This window comes from Eptesicus fuscus, chromosome 1, assembly GCF_027574615.1.
Source record: "Eptesicus fuscus isolate TK198812 chromosome 1, DD_ASM_mEF_20220401, whole genome shotgun sequence".
Taxonomy (NCBI): Eukaryota; Metazoa; Chordata; class Mammalia; order Chiroptera; family Vespertilionidae; genus Eptesicus; species Eptesicus fuscus.
Window position 1 is genome coordinate 53,305,349 of NC_072473.1, and position 20,284 is coordinate 53,325,632.

At 44.2% G+C, this 20,284-nt stretch overlaps 1 protein-coding gene across 3 annotated transcripts in view; it reads right to left on the minus strand.

Moving 5' to 3' along the window:
* The window catches only part of SNX12 (sorting nexin 12), a 143,384-nt gene that overhangs the window by 112,476 nt on the left and 10,624 nt on the right, over positions 1-20,284 (minus strand). For all 3 annotated transcript variants that reach the window (XM_054717499.1, XM_054717465.1, XM_054717434.1), the window contains exons 2-4: positions 14,584-14,679; positions 13,628-13,752; positions 13,134-13,224 (exon numbers count right to left, since the gene is read on the minus strand). In XM_054717499.1, coding sequence (XP_054573474.1) covers positions 13,134-13,224; positions 13,628-13,752; positions 14,584-14,679 — 312 coding nt within the window. The remainder of the gene's footprint in view (positions 1-13,133; positions 13,225-13,627; positions 13,753-14,583; positions 14,680-20,284) is intronic.

The following is a 20,284-nucleotide window of genomic DNA, read 5'->3' on the forward strand; positions in this document are numbered from 1 at the left end:
ACCAAGTAGGATTTATCCAGGGGATGCAAGGATGGTACAATATTCACAAATCAATAAACGTGATACATCACATAAACAAATTGAGAGATAAAAACCACATAGTCATATCAATTGACTCAGAAAAAGCACTCGACTAAATCCAACACCCATTTTTGATAAAAACTCTCAGCAAGGTGGGAATAGAAGGATCATACCTCAACATAATAAAAGCCATATATTACAAACCCACAGCCAACATCATACTCAATGGGCAAAAACTAAAACCATTTCCCCTAAGAACAGGAACAAGATAGGGATACCCACTCTTACCACTCCTTTCAACATAGTGCTGGAAGTACTAGCCATTGCTACCAGACAAGAAGAAAGAAAAGACATCCAAATTGGAAAAGAAGTAAAGCTGTCCTTATCTGCAGATGACATGATACTGTACATGGAAAACCCTAAAGACTCCATCAAAAAATTATTAGACTTAATAAATGAATTCAGCAATGTAGCAGGATACAAAATTAACACCAAGAAATCTATGGCATTTCTATACACCAATAGTAAACTGATGAGCTGTTTAGACTAAAAAAGCTATCCCATTTACCATCACACCAAAAAAATTTAGATACCTAGGAATAAACTTAACTAAGGAGGTAAAAGACCTATACGCGGAAAACTACAGGACACTGAAAAAAGAGATAGAGGAAGACGTAAACAGATGGAAGAACATACCATCTTCATGCACTGGTAGAATCAACATCATCAAAATGTCCATACTACCCAAAGCAATCTATAAATTCAATGCACTTCCCATTAAAATACCAAAGGCATATTTCACAGATCTGGAACGAACTTTCCAAAAATTCATCTGGAATAAAAAAAAGACCCTGAATAGCTGCAGCAATCCTGAGAAAGAAGAATAAAGTAGGTGGGATCTCAATACCAGATATCAAGCAGTATTACAAAGCCACTGTTCTCAAAACTGCCTGGTACTGGCACAAGAACAGACATATAGATCAATGGAATAGAATAGAGAACCCAGAAATCGACCCAAACCACTATGCTCAATTAATATTTGACAAAGGAGACATGAACATACAATGGAGTCAAGACAGTCTCTTCAATAAATGGTGTTGGGAAAATTGGACATATACATGCAAAAAAGTGAAACTAGACCACCAACTTACACCATACACAAAAATAATATCAAAATGGATAAAGGACTTAAACATGACGGGAAACCATAAAAATATTAGAGGTATCCACAGGCAGCGAAATCTCAGACATATGCCGAAGCAATTTCTTCACTGATACTGCTCCTAGGGCACTTTTGGGCAACCTTTTGAGCTTGGTGTCAAACTTCGCCAAAAAACTGAGCATAACTCGGGTAGTGTGTCACTTTGAGGAAATAACATTATTTCGCAAATGTTTCATCCTCAGCATGCGGCCGCTTCATAGGCCACGGGTCATCAGAAATGGCTACACGTGTCAGTGATGACACGCGTGTCATAGGTTCGCCATCACTGTCCTAGGGCAATGGAAACTAAAGAGAAAATAAACAAATGGGACTACATCAAAATAAGCAGCTTTTACACAGCAAAAGAAACCATCAACAAAACAACAAGAAAGCCCCACTGTATGGGAGAACATATTTGCAAATGATATCAACGATAAGGGTTTAATCTTCAACATTTACAGGGAACTCATACAACTTAATAAAGGGAAGTTAAACATCCCAATCAAAAAATGGGCAACTGACCTAAATAGATACTTTTCGAAAGAAGACAGAAGGAAGGCCAAGAGACACATGAAAACATGCTCAAAGTCACTAATCATCCAAGAGATGCAAATCAATACAACCATGCAGTACCATCTCACACCTGTCAGAATGGCTATCATCAACAAATCAACAAACGACAAGTGCTGGCGAGGACGCGGAGAAAAAGGAACCCTCGTGCACTGCTGGTGGGAATGCAGACTGGTGCAGCCACTGTGGAGAATAGTATGGAGTTTCCTCAAAAAACTGAAAATGGAACTCCCATTTGACTCATTAATCCCACTCCTGGGAATATATCCGAAGAAACTAGAAACACCAATCATGCATAATAAAATAAAAATGCATAATAAAATAAAAATGTATATCCCCCATTAGCACAGATGGTCAAAAGTTGACTATATTGGACAAAAAACATTATCCTATATAATAAAAACCTAGGTGGCACCAAGCCCTTGCATGACATCATCACAAGATGGCCGCCACAAGGTGGCCACCACAAGATGGCCGCTGGGGAGGGCAGTTGGGGGTGACCAGGCCGGTAGGGGTGGGCAGTTGGGGGTCAATCAGGCCAGTAGGGGAGCAGTTAGGCATCAATCAGGCCGGCAGGGAAGCGGTTAGGGGCCGATCAGGCCGCCAGGCAGAGCGGTTTGGGGCAATTAGGCAGGCAGGCAGGCGAACAGTTTGGAGCCAGCAGTCTGACATCCCCCAACGGGTCCCAAATTGGAGAGGGTGCAGGCCAGGCTGAGGGAACCCCTCCCCCATGCATGAATTTCATGCACTGGGCCTCTAGTCTATACAATAAAAACCCAGTCGTCATAACACCATAACAACCAAATGCCAGTCACCAGGAGGCTGCGTGCGCGGTGAGGTGCACATGGTTGGGCGGGGACTTGACTCTGGGTCCTGCAGCAGGACTCGGGGGAGTCGCGCAGCACGGCAGGGTCTGGGGTCCCGGGTCTCGCACAATTTCCTGCGGGTCTGGGTCTCGCATGATTTCGCACACTGGGTCACTAGTTGGTATAATAATATACCATTTTTTTAAAAAAAACATATTTCTGTGAATATAAGTATATTTTATTTTTCACTTAAGAACTGTTTTTATCCAATTTCTGATTGATCTTCAATTGGCAATGCCTCTCTTAATCCTTTACCTTCATTTTCACTATATCAAGTAGTTAATGACCTATATATAAACACTTAAAATCACCACAGGAAGTACCCATTTAAAGGAAGCCTGCTGTGATTTAAAGAAACCTTTTATGCCCTAGCTGGTTTGACTCAGTGGATAGAGCATCGGCCTGTGGACTGAAGGGTCCAGGGTTCAATTCTAGTCAAGGGCACATGCCCAGGGTTGCAGGCTCGATCCCCAGTAGAGGGCGTGCAGGAAGCAGCGGATCAATGATTCTCTCTCATCATTGATGTTTCTCTCTCCCCCTCTCCCTTCCTCTCTGAAATCGATAAAGATATTTTTTAAACAAAAAAAAAATATTTTGTATTGTAAATAATTACTTTTGTGTGTTTTGTAAGGAATGAGTTGTCTGTTCTCAAAAGCATAGATAGATAATAAATATATTTATTTATTATAAAAGCAGCAAAAATGGGGAGACAGATCACAATACACAGAACAAGGAAAGAAAATAAAATTAAAATAGGGAATAATTTTTTGTATAAGCAAGGCAAAAACAGATCTAAGAATTAGGGGTGGTATGTGTTGGGGAAGGGAGTGGCAGAGAACCACAAGCTAAATTAGTCACAGTGTTTGTATATTATTAATATCTTTTAAAATATATATTTATTGATTTCAGAGAGTTAGGGAAAGGGAGAGATAGAAACATCAATGATGAGAATCATTGACTGGCTGCTGCACGCCCCACGCTGGGGATCCAGCCCACAACCCGGGCATGTGCCCTGACTGGGAATCGAACCCTGACCTCCTGGTTCAAAGGTCGACACTCAACCATTGAGTCACACTGGCCAGGCACAAAGTGCTTATATTTTAAAAGTAAACATGAAAAGGCATCCAAATTGGAAAGAAGGAAGTAAAACTCTCATTATTTGCAGATGACGTATTGTACATAGAAAACCCTAAAGACTCCACCAAAAAACTACTGAATAAAGGCAGCCAATCAATGATTCTCTCTCATCATTGATATTTCTATCTCTCTCTCCCTCTCCCTCTCTCTCTGAAATGAATAAAAAATATATTTAAAAAACAAAAAACTAGCCCTAGCTGGTTTGGCTCAGTGGATAGAGCGTCAGCCTGCAGACTGAGGAGTCCCGGCTTTGATTCTGTTCACAGACACATGCTTGAGTTGCAGATTCGGTCCCCAGTGGGGGGGCATGCAGGAGGCAGCCTATCAGTGATTCTTTCTCATCCTTGATGTTTCTATCTCCAACTCCCTTCCTCTCTGCAATCAATTAAATTTTAAAAGAGAATGGAATCTTCTTTAAAAAAAAAAAAAAAAGTAGTTTTGACGTCCCAAATTACACGACCCCTACATCCCAGTATTCCAAACCTTTTCCCAAAACCCACTTTGTGTAGGAAGCCATTTCAAAACACATTGAAAATATCTACCAATCAACTGTTCTCACCCTTCTGCCTGCATCAAATCTATTTCAAAAACAGAGTTCAATTGAGGAACAAAGCCTATAAAAGAAATAGTATCGGGAGAAACCAAGATGGCGGCATAGGTAAACACCTAATCTGCAGCCTAACACAACAATTTCAAAAATACAACTAAAAGACAAAACGGACATCATCCAGAACCACAGGACAGGTGGCTGACTGGAAATCCTACAACTAGAAGGAAAGAGGAAAACCATAAGGAAAATCAGAGGAGCTGTAAAAGACTGAGGTACGGAGACACGGGCATGCGCGTGCGAAAAGGACGGAGCCAGAGAGGACGGGTGGCTGAGTGCCTGGCTGGTGTTCTCTAGCAGGAAGGAGATAAAAGCTCCAGACTGCACTGAACCCCAGCACCGGGCGAGACCCTGGGGACCCAGGCTCATACTGGGGGAATCTGGGCTGTAAGGCGGAAACTCAGGGGAGCAGCAAAAGGCAGAGCTCCGGAGGCGCGCACCTGAAGTGCACAGAGGACGGACTGTTGAGTGTGCTGCAGGATTGCTCTAGCAGGAAGGAGACAAAAGCTCTGGACTGCGCTAAACCCCAGTTCCGACTGCACTGAACCCCAGTTCCGGGCAAGAATCTGGGAATCCAGATTCATTGGGGGAGAGACTAGACTGTTTGGCAGCGGGCGAAACTCGAGGGCGCCTTTCTCTCAGAGGTGCTTGCAGCGAGTACCGAGGGACACTGAGACCCAGGAACCTCATAGGGTGGGGCCGACGGGAAGCCAAGGCTGTAGGCTCCACCCTGAAGCTCCACCCTGAAACTCCGCCCCACCTAAACTGAGCACGGAGGCTTTTCCAATTTTGCAAGTCTAGTCCATTAAGGCTGTCTCCTGGCGTAGACACAGCTGATCCTCACAGCCAATTGCCTGGAGGTCAACTCCTCCCACTGATACCAACAACAATCAAGACTTAACTACAACACGGCTGTACACACAGTCCAAAAAGGGGTGCACCAAGAGTGTCCACCTCAGGTAACCGGGGAGGCCAAGCCACTGGCCTATATAGGACAACTAGCACACAAAGCTACCCTACCAACTCAGGGAAGCAGCAAAAATGGGGAGACAAAGAAACAGATCACAAACGAAAAAAATGGAGGAAAACAAACGACTGGACATAGAGTTCAAAAACACGGTTATAAGGTTTTTCAAGAATTTCCTAGAAAAGGCCGATAAATTTAGCGAGACACTCGAGGATATGCGAGAGACCCTCGAGGATATGGAAAAGGACCAACTAGAAATTAAACATACACTGACTGAAATAAAAAATATTATACAGACACCCAACAGCAAACCAGAGGAACACAAGAATCAAGTCAAAGATTTGAAATACAAAGAAGCAAAAATCACTCAACTGGAAAAGCTAAAAGAAAAAAAAATAATCCAAAAATTTGAAGATAGTGTAAGGAGCCTCTGGGACAACTTCAAGCGTACCAACATCCGAATTATGGGGGTGCCAGAAGAAGAGAGAGAGCAAGATACTGAAAACCTATTTGAAGAAATAATGACTGAAAACTTCCCCACCTGGTGAAAGAAATAGACTTACAAGTCCAGGAAGCACACAGAACCCCAAACAAGAGGAATCCAAAGAGGACCACACCAAGACACATAAAAATGCCAAGAGCAAAAGACAAAGAGAGAATATTAAAAGCAGCAAGATAAAAACAGTTAATTACCTACAAGGGAGCATCCATACAACTGTCAGCTGATTTCTCAACAGAAACTATGCAGGCCAGAAGGGAGTGGCAAGAAATAGTCAAAGTGATGAATACCAAGAACCTACAACCAAGAGTACTCTACCCAGCCAAGCTGACATTCAGAATTGAAGGGCAGCTTAAAAGCTTCACAGATAAGAAAAAGCTAAAGGAGTTCATCACCGCCAAACCAGTATTATATGAAATGCTGAAAGGTATTCTCTAAGAAGAGGAAGAAGATGAAAAAGGTAAAGATAAAAATTATGAACAACAAATACATATCTTTCAACAAGTGAATCTAAAAACCAAGTGAATTATAACCCTGCTTGGCCCCAGAGGATGGCTGGTTAGCCAGAGATGGGTAAGATTCCTCAAGGGAGGAACAACCTAAGACAGGCAAAGTCGCAGAGGGGCCATCAGGAGAGAATTTGGGGATCAACAGAGGTGGGGCACAGACCCTCACCCCCCCAACATTGCAGGGGCCTGAACCCTAGCCCCTTCTGAGGGAGGTCTCCTGTCCCCATGGCTGCTTCATGCTTCCCATGCCCAGCTCAGATCAGGACCCAGGTGACCGACAGAGACTTGGCCGACAGCAGATGCCCTCTCACTACAACAAGAATTGTTTGAGTTGTCTTGTACCCATGGTGTGGGGAAGTGGGTTTATGATATCTAAATCCAGCCTACCACCAGGAATGCTCAGGACCTACTCAAGAAGGCAAATAATCCTTTTCACTAATATTTACAGGGTAAAATAAGATTGTTGTCAGAGTAATAAATTTGACAGTAAAATAGTAGTCAAGTTTTCAGGCAAATTTAAATTGGCTAGTTGAAACAAGCGAATATTCTAGAAAAATTAATTGTACTGGACAAAAAGGTGTTCCTAAACAGTTAACTAAAATTTTTATTGGTAGTTCATCGCATGATAAAAATGCGTACCACATAATGAACCTAAAACAGTAATATTATAGTGCTAAAAATTAAAATTTAAAAGCCATCAAAACTACATTATAAAATTTTCAAAAGCATCCTAATATTTAAATCAAAAAGGGGGGGTGTAGTAGAAGAATATCATGTAAGAAAAAATATCCTGTAAGTAAATTACATCTAGAAAATTAATACTTTAGAAAATTAATTGTAAGGCTAAAAGCAAGACACCCATGAAAAACACACAAGGTGTCAAAACAAGCCAGAGGAAAACCATTTGGGCAAAAAATGAAATAGGATACCAAGTCAAATTTATAGAAAATATTCCTTTATTAACTTTTGGTCGAGAATATATTTGTATATTTTCAGAAAACAACTCCGAGACCATGTGGATTCCAGCAACAGAGAGGAATCGACAGGACTACTCCAGCCATCAAGATAGAAGAGAAGCAGTCCAGAGATGGAAGATGCTGACGTCGCCTTGCCATACTAGCAGTTAACAGCTGTGCGTCACTACAGGTTGCCCAGGACCAAACCAGAGAGAGTCAGACCAGCATTACCACCATTTGTCCACCATCCAGAACTGAAATGTCATGGCTGACATGTACACATAAGGAACTGTGTGACATTGAAATTGGGTCTCAAAAGAACTGTTGGCCCAGAAAGAAACTCACTACAGACTGATTCATTTGCCTGTCAGCATAACCATTATTGCTTCTCTCATTTTCGGTTCTTATAAGTATATTTCTAATAGCACATGATCTCACTCATCTAGGGGAAATAATGAACAACATACACTGATAAACAAGAACAGACCCAGAAACAAGGAGGCATGGATCAGACTGTCGGGCCTCAGAGGGAGGGTAGGGGAGGGTGGGGGTAAAGGGGACAGATCAACCAAAGGACTTGTGTGCAAGCATATGAGCCTAACCAGCGGTTAAGGACAACAGGGGAGTAGGGGAATGTGTGGGGAGGGGTGTGGGCTGGGAATGGGGGGATGAGGACAAATATGTGATACCGTAATCAATAAAGAAATATTTAAAGAAATAAAATAAAATAAATAATAATAAATAAATAAAAACCAAGTGAATTAAAAATATGATGTACAGAATAAAGTGGTGAATATAATAGAATCAGGGGCATAGAAAGGGAGTTGACTGACAACTCTCAGGGGTAAAGGGTTGTGAGGGGTGCGGGAAGAGACTGGACAAAAATTGTACACCTATGGATGAGGACAGTGGGGGGAAGGTAAGGGAAGAGGGTGGGATGGGAAACAGGTAAAGGGGAGCTATGGGGGGAAAAAGGAGGAACAACTGTATAATCTGAACAATAAAGACTTATTAAGTTTAAAAAAAAAGAAATAGTATTTGTAGGTGGTACGTGTGGGTGTCTTAGAGGATAAAAGAAATACACATGTGGAGAGAAACCAAGATGGCAGCATAAGTAAACACCTAAACTGCTGCCTCGCACAACAATTTTAAAACTACAACTAAAAGACAAAACGAACATCATCCAGAACCACAGAAAGGCTGGCTGAATGGAAATTCTACAACTAGAAGGAAAGAGAAAGGCACACTGAGACTCATAGGAGCTGCAGAAGGCAGATGTACGGAGGCGCACGCGCGGAGAGGGCTGCCAACTGAGTACTCGGCTGGCTTCCTCAATCGGGAGGGAGACAAAAGCCCCAGACTGCTCGGAACTCCGATTCCGGGCAAGACTCTGGGGACCCAGACTCATACAGGGAGAAACTGGACTGTCTGGCAGCGGGTGAAACTCAAGGGCGGCTTTCTCTCAGAGGTGCTTGCAGAGGTTACCGCGGGACACTGAGACCCAGGGGCCTCTTAGGGCAGGGCTGACGGGAAGCCAACACGGTTTGCTCCGCCGAGATCCCGCCCCACAAAGGCATTGCTGTCTGCTCTGCCCTGAGACTCCACCCCATCCAAGCTGAGCGCAGATGCTTTTGCATATGACTGGCATGGTCCTTTGAATTCTAAACTTAACAAACTGCAGCTGAGTGAGACCCAGAACATCCAAAAGAAGGCCCAAGGCCCCACAGCAGCTTGCATTGCTTCACAACTGGGCCTCATCTGGGCACCTCCAAAACCCAAATAAGAGGAATCTGCAGATCTCTCTGTAGCTCCTGCTGGGTGGCCTCAAGCAGAGGCTAAATTAGCACCTCTTTGGAGATCCAAAAGCCAGTGCACCCAGGGATCAGAGTGGGACCATCCAGATTATAACCCCTCAAATCCATAAGGGACACACTCAGGGGGCAGACTCAGTAAGCACCAAAGCCCCACTGAAGCAAGTTGTGTCTCATAAGGGTGTCTCCAGCACAGAAGTTCTCCCAGCATAGACACAGCTGATCCTCACAGCCAGTTGGCCTGGAAGTCAATCCCTCCCAGTGATACCAATAACAATCAAGGTTTAACTACAACAAGACTGTGCACACAGCCCACAAAGGGGTGCACTAAGAGTGTCCACTCAGGTAACTGGGGAGGCTGAGCCACTGGGCCCTATAGGACATGTAGCACACAAAGCCACTCTATCAACTCAGGAAAGCAGCCAAAATGTGGAGACAAAGAAACAGGTCACAAATGAAAGAAATGGAGAAAAGCAAATGACTGGATATAGAGTTCAAAACCACAGTTATAAGGTTTTTCAAGAATTTTCTAGAAAAGGCCAATAAATTTAGTGAGACCCTCGAGGATATGAAAAGGAGCAACTAGAAATTAAGCATACACTGACTGAAATAAAAAATAATATACAAAGATCCAACAGCAGACTAGAGGATCGCAAGATTCAAGTCAAAGATTTGAAATACAGAGAAGCAAAAACACCCAACTGGAAAAGCAAAAAGAATAAAGAATCCAAAAATATGAAAATAGTGTAAGGAGCCTCTGGGACAACTTCAAGCGTACCAACATCAGAATTATGGGGGTGCCAGAAGAAGAGAGAGAGCAAGATACTGAAAACCTATTTGAAGAAATAATGACTGAAAACTTCCCCCACCTGGTGAAAGAAATAGACTTACAAGTCCAGGAAGCACAGAGAACCCCAAACAAAAGGAATCCAAAGAGGACCACACCAAGACTCATCATAATTAAAATGCCAAGAGCAAAAGACAAAGAATATTAAAAGCAGCAAGAGAAAAAGTTAGTTACCTACAAGGGAGCACCCATATGATTGTCAGCTGATTTTTTTTTAATATATTTTATTGACTTTATACAGAGAGGAAGAGAGAGGGATAGAGAGTCAGAAACATCAATGAGAGAGAAACATCGATCAGCCGCCTCCTGCACACCCCCCCCTAGGGATGTGCCCACAAACAAGGTACATGCCCTTGACCGGAATCGAACCTGGGACCCTTGAGTCCACAGGCCGATGCTTTATCCTCTGAGCCAAACCGGTTAGGGCTGTCAGCTGATTTTTGAACAGAAACTATGCAGGCCAGACGGGAGTGGCAAGAAATATTCCAAGTGATGAATAGCAAGTACCTACAACTAAGATTACTTTACCGAGCAAAGCTATCATTCAGAATTGAAGGGCAGCTAAAGAGCTTCACAGATAAGAAAAAGCTAAAGGAGTTCATCACCGCCAAACCAGTATTATATGAAATGCTGAAAGGTATTCTTTAAGAAGAGGAAGAAGAAAAAAAAAGGTAAAGATAAAAATTATGAACAACAAATACATATCTATCAATAAGTAAATCTAAAAATCAAGTGAATAAAAAATCTGATGAACAGAATAAACTGGTGAATATAATAGAATCAGGGGCATAGAAAGGGAGTGGACTGACAATTCTCGGGGGGAAAGGGGTGTGGGGGGTGCGGGAAGAGACTGGACAAAAATAGTACACCTATGGATGAGGACAGTGGTGGGGGGTAAGGGCAGAGGGTGGGATGGGAACCAGGTGGAGGGGAGCTATGGGGGGAAAAAAGAGGAACAATTGTAGTAATCTGAACAATAAAGATTTATTTTAAAAAAAGAAATACACATGTGTTTATGTAACATATAGCACATGAACACACACACACACACACACACACACACACACACAAAATATATTCTGCCCAAATTAGCACAAACCCACAAGCTTAAAACCAACTCTTAAATCTGATGCAAATCATAGGTACTGAACCCTATAGCTACTTTCTGCAAACATGCATTCATTACCTCTGTGACAAAGTCAACTGCTAGTTGCAAGGATCGTTAAATATCACTATGGGCAGCTAGAATTCCGCTTTTTTTTTTTAATGTAAATGAAAAACTTATTACCTCAGGAAATTCACCATGTTGTATGATTTCTGCATAATACTCAAAAATATCCTAGACAATTAAAAAAATTGGACAACAGAGGTTTGCTTCACAGTGGTTTAATATGAACAGAGTTGAATATGACATTGACAGAAGAATGAACAGTTTGCTGGATAAAAGCCCCGAGTCAGGATATATACACAGCAGAAATGGGGCCTCAGGCTCTCAGCACTTGTGCACGATGAAAGAAGAAATCTTTTTTTAAAATCAATAACAGAGGATATAAATGAAAAGGCAGCAACAACACCAATAATGGAGAGGTGGGAAAGGGAGCAGAGCCTCTCGGTAGGGGCTGCACAGCCCTGGCACAGGCTCAGCAGCTGAGAGCTGATCTATCACAGGGAACTTCAACATTTAGATGGACTCCAAATCCCATGTCAAAATCCAATCCTAATCTCTCTGATTATAATCTTGTCAGATTCAGTAATCCTTTTCCCAAGACTGTATGGAGAACTCCAATCCTTCCATGATAGGGAGTCTAAGCAATGAGCCTCCACTTTTGACCTGACACCAGAGTTAACTTGCTCCCATCCTTACCCCTTGGGATAGATAACAGGCCTCAGCAAACAAACCACTATCTCCTGGACAGAAGACCAGGAAAGTTGCCAGTCTCGAGAAGGTGTGTCAGACTCTCAGATTTGGGAATCCATACCCAACTGCTATCCCCAGCTCAGCTTCTGGGAAGAACTTTGGAGTTCTATGGGAAGTAAGTGCAGGCAGTTCAATAACCCTGTGACCAAGCTGCGGAGGGCAGCAACAACTCGTTCCCTGAGCCTCATTCAACAGCTCAAAGTGCTTAGGAGAAGTCAGAGAATGAGTGATTTGTTCATGTGCTTCTGCCCTGTGGCAGCATTAAATGAGATGGGGGTGGGGGAGAGAATGGAAGGAAGAGAGTGGTGATGCTCTTCCTTACCACCAGGAAATACCTAGAAAATTATTCATTCCTACCTTCAGGGAGTTACCTGATAGTGGTGAGTTGCCCCCACCTCTCAAGCCACCAAAATTTCAAAGCTTAACCCATAAAGTAGCGGGGCTTGGGAAGGGAGACTCTGGCCCATAATGACTCGCCTGCCGATTGGCAATAACAGGTAGCCAGAGTAGGGAACCACAAAAGAGAGGGGCTAAACAACAGGGGCTCCCCTACTGCTCTGTGGCTTTTTTCTAACTCTGAAGCAGCCATTATAATGAGCCCAGAAAATCCACACACCTTGCTCCACACAACTAACTGCTTAAATTCTAGGAGGATTACTGCCATGAAAAGCAACAAGGGGGAGAGAAAGTAACAAAAGAAACTGTGGGGGGGGGGAACTGGGAGCAGGCCTAAAGAAAAAAAGAACAGCTTTTGGATCTCTACCACCTTCCCAAAAAGGAAAAAATTCATGCATGTAGGAAAAGCAGGGTTTTTCCCTGCTCATCATTTCTGGTTAAACCTAAAGTAAGAAAAATCCCCTGGACTTGCAGCATCAGTATGTAGCCAAATGCCTCTCCAGCACAAGACCCCCGCCCCCGAGATTAGCCTCTGGCATGGGTAAATGCCCAAGAAATTGCCTTCCAGTCCAATCCTCCCACCCACCTCCAACCCCAAGCAAAGGGCATCTGCCTGTGGTTTCCCACCTCTCCTCAGAGAAGAGGTTCTAGCAGAGTGCCCACGGTGTAGTGAGGTACCAAGGAACACAATGCCAGACAGTCTATCAGGCCAGGGGATGGGCAGCCAACTTCAGATCAAAGAAAGATAGAGAGGCTTAGTGTAAAAACCAATGTCATTTCAGCAGGAAAATAGAGGGCAAGTGGTGAAAGGGGCTCCTACTGGCGCACCTTCCCGGGGACGTAATTCCTGTCAATTGCCTCCTCCTGCAGGAACATATGTAGGCAGCGTTCGTTCTGAGCCAGTGGGTGCCCGGCAATTCTATAAAGAGATCAAGGTGGTTATCAGTAGTATTTGAGATGGGAGAGAATTTTCAGATGGATGGGGGTGTGGACAGGGGAGGAAGGACAAGGTCAGCCCTGAGGTTCGAGCAAGCAGCAGACAGCAACAGGACAGCACTTCAACCCTAGTTCTGTAGAGAGGAAGAGAGATAGAGGGGTAAGGTAGGGGAAAATCCCTACACACATCAACATGCAGTTCTTTCTCAGGCCATGAGATACAGGATCAGAATTCTGCTCAAATGAATGGAGTTTTACTGTCCAGTCACCCCACCACACAATAGGCACTACATCATATTACCCATTACAAGAGGAGATAGACTAAACACACAGAAAGACCAAGATGGAAAAAGTAGCTAGAGGAGCCCCCAGGAACTTTGGCTTACTTGTTAATAAACTGTTCGAGGCCCTGCCTCCTTTCTTCAATGAAGGACTCCTCAAAGATCCCTTCATCTCCTCGAAAAGGGAGCTGCCGCTTTAAGGCTTTCCCAGGCAGTGGTGGTACTACAATCTGCAGGGAGATGCAAAATATCAGCCACATGGGAGAACTCAGAGAGGGAATGGAATGGCAATGCACTGTATACCACATTTCCTAAGGCAGAGGGTCCATCCTATCCCACAGCCAGCAACTTGCCAGAACTAATCATGAGAACAGTCAGGATGGCTCAGGTCCAAAATTAATCCATCCCTAGCCGGTTTGGCTCAGTGGATAGAAAGTTAGCCTGCAGACTGAAGGATCCTGGGTTCAATTATGGTCAAGGGCACATACCTAGGCTATAGGCTCAATCCCTGGCCCTCATCAGGGCATGTGCGGGAGGCAACCAATCAATATGTCTCTCTCACATCGATGTTTCTCTCTCTTTGTCTCTCTCTCTCCCTTCTACTCTCTGTAAAAAAAATCAATGGAAAAATATCCTTGGGTGAGGATTAACAAACAAACAAAAAATTAAACTGTTTGGGTGGGAGGACAGGTTTACCATCTCAAAAGAAAGGAAATAAACTCCAAATACTCCTCACTTTCTTTAACAATTCACTATCATCCAAGAATCTAGCTAGGCCTTTCCTGCCAATATACTTTCAATTTTTTGCATCTATAGGAGTTAATTTGTATGACTTTACTAGCCACTAAGTGAAGTAATACTTTCTTTTTAAGATTTGTCCTGAAATTACCACTTTCAAGTTTCACAGATTATCACCCAGATCCAAATTATTGGGACTTGGTAGCCAGAGTGTGTTCACCCTCTCCATTGCCTTCAAGATTTTATAGACTCTGATCTTAAGCCCTTATCAGCCTATAGAGATCTTGTCCTCCAAGGGTGCCACACAGGGAACAGGGCCATACCTTACTATCTCGTTCCAGCTCATTTTTTAGCCATTCAAAGTCACTGTAGCGCCGCCGTACACAGGACTCCTTCAGCTTGAAGATAGGTAGGTTTGTCTACAGGGAAGGAAGAATGAAACAAGAAAGATGGTAAGTAATGTTCAGCTTGTGGTGGCCACATGTCAGAGCCACATGTACAGGTCCTAATGAAGAAGTAACTCCTATGGACCATGCTCCTATAACCCTTTCAAAACAGCACCAGATGAATATCAATCCTTACCACATCCAGGCTTGTCACAGTTGGTGATTAAAAGTCCTTTGCTGCTTAGAATTTTTCCAACAGACTTGAAGTTATATGTAAACCAGAGGCCTAATGCACGAAATTCGTGCAAGAGTAGGCCTCCCTTCCCCCGGCTGCCGGCACTGGCTTCCCTCTGGCACCTGGGACCTGGGCTTCCCTCTGGCCGCTGGCAGGCACTCAGGACACGGGCTTCCATCACAGCCCCGGCTTCGTCTGGAAGGTCATCCGGAAGTGCGTCTGGTCTAATTATCATATTACCCTTTTATTATTATAGACTAGAGGCCCAGTGCATGAAATTCATGCACTGGAGGGTAGAGGGGGGGTTTCCTCAGCCCGGCCTGTGCGCTCTTGGGAGAGTCTCCTGCCACCGCCGCTGCGCTCACCAGCCATGAGCCTGGCTTCTGGCTGAGGGCGCTCCCCCTGTGGGAGTGCAATGACCACCAGGGGGCAGCTCCTGCATTGAGCGTCTGCCCCTGGTGGTCAGTGCACATCATAGTGAATGGTCATTCCGGTTGTTCCCCCGTAATAGTCGCTCAGGCTTTTATTATATACACTAGAGGACTGGTGCATGAAATTTGTGCACAGGGGAGGGGAGGGTTGGCCCTCAGCCCGTTCTGCACCCTCTTCAATCTGGGACCCCTCAGGGGATTTCCAACTGCTGGTTTAGGCACAATCCCTGCGGACCTAAACCGGCAGTCGGACATCCCTCTCACAATCCGGGACTGCTGGCTCCTAACCGCTTGCCTGTCTGCCTGCCTACGTGATCACCCCCTAACCGCTCCCCTGACAGCCTGATCATCCCCAACTGCCCTCCCCTGCTGGCCCGATTGCCCCCAACTGCCCTCCCCTGCCAGCCTGGTTGCCCCTAACTGCCCTCCCCTGCCAGCCTGATGGCCCCCAACTGCCTTCCCCTGCAGGCCTCATCGCCCCCCAACTGCCCTCCCCTGCCGACCTGGTCACCCTTAACTGCCCTCCCCTATAGGCCTGGTTGCCCCCAACTGCCCTCCCCTGCAGACCTGGTCGCCCCCAACTGCCCTCCCCTGCCAGCCTGTTCACCCACAACTGCCCTCCCCTGCTGGCCATCTTGTGACATGAGGGCAGCCATATTGTGGCAGCCATCTTGTGATGACGTAAGGGCATTGCGTGATGGTTAAATAAATATGGTATGCCTATACAGTGGAATACTATACAACAATGAAAAGAATGTGAAAGCCCTCGCCACTTTGACTCAGGGATTACAGTGTCAGCCTTCAGACGAACTGAAGGGTTGCAGGTTCCATTCCAGTCAAGGGCATGTACCTTGGTTGCAGGCTTGATCCCCAGCCTCCTGGGGTGTGTACAGGAGGCAACCAGTCGATGTGTCTCTCTCACATCGATGTTTCTCTTTGTGTGTCTCTCCCCCTCCCTTCCATTCTCTCTAAAAAAAAAATCAAGGGAAAAAAAAACCCTTAGATGAGGATTAACAACAACAATTTAAAAAATGTGGCTGAAACCGGTTTGGCTCAGTGGATAGAGCGTCGGCCTGCGGACTCAAGGGTCCCAGGTTCGATTCTGGTCAAGGGCATGTACCTTGGTTGCGGGCACATCCCCAGTAGGGGGTGTGCAAGAGGCAGCTGATCGATGTTTCTCTCTCATCGATGTTTCTAACTCTCTATCCCTCTCTCTTCCTCTCTGTAAAAAATCAATAAAATATATTTTTTTAAAGATGTGAAATACTGTGCCAGTATGGAGAGATATTAAACATTAAAATCAAGGTACAGCCCAGCCGGCGTGGCTCCATGGTTGAACATCGACCTATGAATCAGGAGGTCATGGTTTGATTCCTGGTCAGGGCACATGCCCAGTTTGCAGGCTCGGTCCCCAGTGGGGGGCATGCAGGAGGCAGCTGATCAATGATTCTCATCATTGATGTTTCTATCTCTCTCCCTCTCCCTTCCTCTCTGAAATCAACAAAAATATATTTTTTAAAAATCAAGGTACAGAACAGTATATATAACTTTCCTCTATTTGTGTTTTAAAAGGGATTTGTATAAAAATTAATTCAAAATGGATCAAAGACCTAAATAGAAGATCTGAAACAATAAATTACATAAAAGAAAAAATAGGTACTAAATTCATGGATCTTGGTCTTAGAGAAGATTTTACAAGTTTGACCCCAAAGGCAAGAGAAGTAAAGGCAAATATCAAACTAAAAAGCTTCTGCACTGCAAAAGAAACCACCAACAAAACAAAAAAGTAAACCAAATGGGAGATAATATTTGCAAACAACAGAGCTCTGACAAAGGGTAAATATATATATATATAAAAAGAGGTAATATGCAAATTGGGCCGGGACACTGAAACAGTTACAACTGGTCAGGAGGAGGCTGTGCGTGCAGGTGAGGCCCAGAGCGGAGACGGAGACAGAGACAGGGGGGCCTGCCTGAGCTGCCGTGCCACCACGCCGGCTCGGGCAGCCCCAGAGTGGACACAGGCAGGGGGCAGGGGGCCCTGGGGCAGAAGTCAGGCCTAGGTCCATGGCGGCCAGCACTGCGAAAGTCAGGCCCGGGTCCCGGCCGCCCGCAGCAGCAGTCAGGCCTGGGTCCGTGGTGGCCTGAGAAGTAAGCAGAGGACAGACCACTGAGGGTCTTATATACCATAGCAGAGAGCTTAGATTTTATTCAACAGAAGGAGGAAAAGTGAAGAATGTCAAGCATGGGAGCATCCTGGTCTTGCTTTCATTTTAAGTGAAACATTCTGGTGGCTGTAGGTAGGATCAATTTAGACAGCTGCAGTGTTTTTAGGCCCAAGAAAAAGAGAGACTGGTGTTGGGAACTAGGACTAGATAGAGGCAGTGGATCAGAAACATATTTATAGGCGAGGGGATCCCAAGGCAGGTGCTGGGCGTGGAGGCCATGGGGGCGTAGGCGACCAAGGAGACAGAACTAAACCTCACATCACCCTGCTTGGCCCCGGAGGATGGCTGGTTAGCCAGAGACGGGTAAGATTCCTCAGGGAAGGAACAACCTAAGACAGGCACAGTCGCACAGGGGCCATCAGGAGAGAACTTGGGGGTCAACAGAGGTGGGGCACAGACCTTCACCCCCCCAAGTTTGCAGGGGCCTGAACCCTCACCCCTGCTGAAGGAGATCTCCTGCCCCCATGGCTGCTCAGCTTCACATGCCCAGCTCAAATCGGGACCCAGGTAACAGAGACTTGGCCGACAGCAGATGCCCTCTCACCGCAACAAGACTTGATGGAGATGTCTTGCACCCATGATCCGGGGAACTGGGGTCTAGGATATCTAAATCCAGCCTAGCACCAGGAATGCTCAGGGCCTACTCAAGAAGGCAAATAATCCTCTCCACTAATAATTACAGGGTAAAACAAGATGGTTATTAGAATATTAAATTTGACAGTAAAATAGTAGTCAAGTTTTCAGACTAATTTAAAATGGCCAACCAAAATAAGCAAATACTCTAGAAAAATCAATTGTACTGGACAAAAAAGCTGTTACTAAAGTGTTAACTAAAATTTTTATTGGTAGTTCATCTCATGGTAAAATTGCATAACATATAATGAACCTAAAGCAGTCACATTTTAGTGCAAAAAAGTAAAATTTAAAAGCTATCAAGATTACAGCATAAAATTTCCAAAAGCCTCCCAATATTTAAACCAAAAAAGGGGGGATAGTAGAAGAATATCATGTAAGGAAAAATATCCTGCAAATAAATTACATCTAGAAAATTTTTACTTTAGAAAATTAACTTTCATTTATAATGCTAACAGCAAGTCACCCAGGTAAAACATACATGGTGTCAAAACAAGCCAAAGGAAAATCATTTGGGCAAAAAAATGAAAAAGGATCGCAAATCAAATTCATAGAAAATGTTCCTTTATTAACTTTTGGTCGAGAGTGTGTTTGTATGTTTTCAGAGAACAGCTCCGAGACATGTGGATTCCTGCGATAGAGGGGAATTGACAGGAGTGCTCCAGCCATGAAGTCAGGGGAGAGACAGTCCAGAGATGGAAGACACTGACGATGCCTTGCCATACTAGCAGTCAGCAGATGTGCGTCACTGCAGATTGCCCAGGACCAAACCGGAGAGGGTTGGACCTGCAATACCGCCGTTTGTCCACCATCCAGAACTGAAGTATCATTGCTGTTATGAACACATTAACAACTGTTGGACATAGAAACCGGGACTCAAAAGAACTGTTGGCCCAGAAAGAAACTCACTACAGACTGATTCATTTGCCTCTCAGCATAACCATTATTGCTTGTCTCATTTTCAGTTCCTATAAGTGTATTCCTAGTATCACATGAGCTCACTCATCTAGGGGAAAAGATGAACAACATAGACTGAAGAACAAGAACAGCATCCATCAGACTGTCAGACCTCAGAGGGAAAGTAGGGGAGGGTGGGGACAAGGGAGATAGATCAACCAAAGGACTTGTGTGCTTGCATATGAGCCTAACCAATGATCACGGACAACAGGGGGAGGGGGGCTTGTGTGTGGGGGGGACTGGGAAGGGAACGGGGGGAGGGGGTTGAGGACAAATATGTGATACCTTAATCAATAAAGTAATTTAAAAAAAATAAAAAAATAAAAAAATAAAAAAAATAAAATAAAATAAAAAAATAAAAATAGCACTCAGGAGGTGCCAAGGACTATTTTAAAAAAAAAAAAAAAAAAGAAACATATTTATGAGCTATTTGGCTGATTACACAGGGATAACAGTGTCAGCCTTCAGACGAACTGAAGGGTTGCAGGTTCCATTCCAGTCAAGGGCATGTACCAGGAGACTCTCCCATTAAAACATATTTATGAGCTATTTGGCTTATTACACAGGGATAAAAGCAAACAAAGCAAATGGTATTAGCCCAGGTTTTCCAGTTGGGGCAACTTCATTGAATGGGTGATTCTAATAGCTGGGAGAAGGTATCGAGGAAAAGGAACAGTGTAAGGGAGCTTGCTTAGTTCAGCAATAGCCAAACAATTAGGACAGAAGACAGACTTAGTGCTCTTTCTTTGCTGCAACATTTGTTTTTCTGCCTTCAGCCACCACCATGTAAGGCTAATGTGCCATCTTTTCTCCTAATCTAGGATATTATCTATCTAATACACATTCCTATCACCTAAATTAGCTTTCCTGCATGATCCCTTAAAAATACTTATCGAAGTCATTCAATGCTCTGTGAGTATGGGGACTTTCAAGATGTGGAAACATTATGAGCCGATATAGATTGATAAAGAGATTTTGGGTGCTCAATTTTTAACAATAAAAATCAGATACTGAATGTGGTCATGCCAGAGGCATAATTTTAATGAGCCAATGTTTCTTTACTGAAGTGTCACACTTCAAAAGAGATCCTCTCAAATAATACAATGCATAACACTCATCTGGGTTGCCTGTTAAAATGTAGGATCACACCTTGA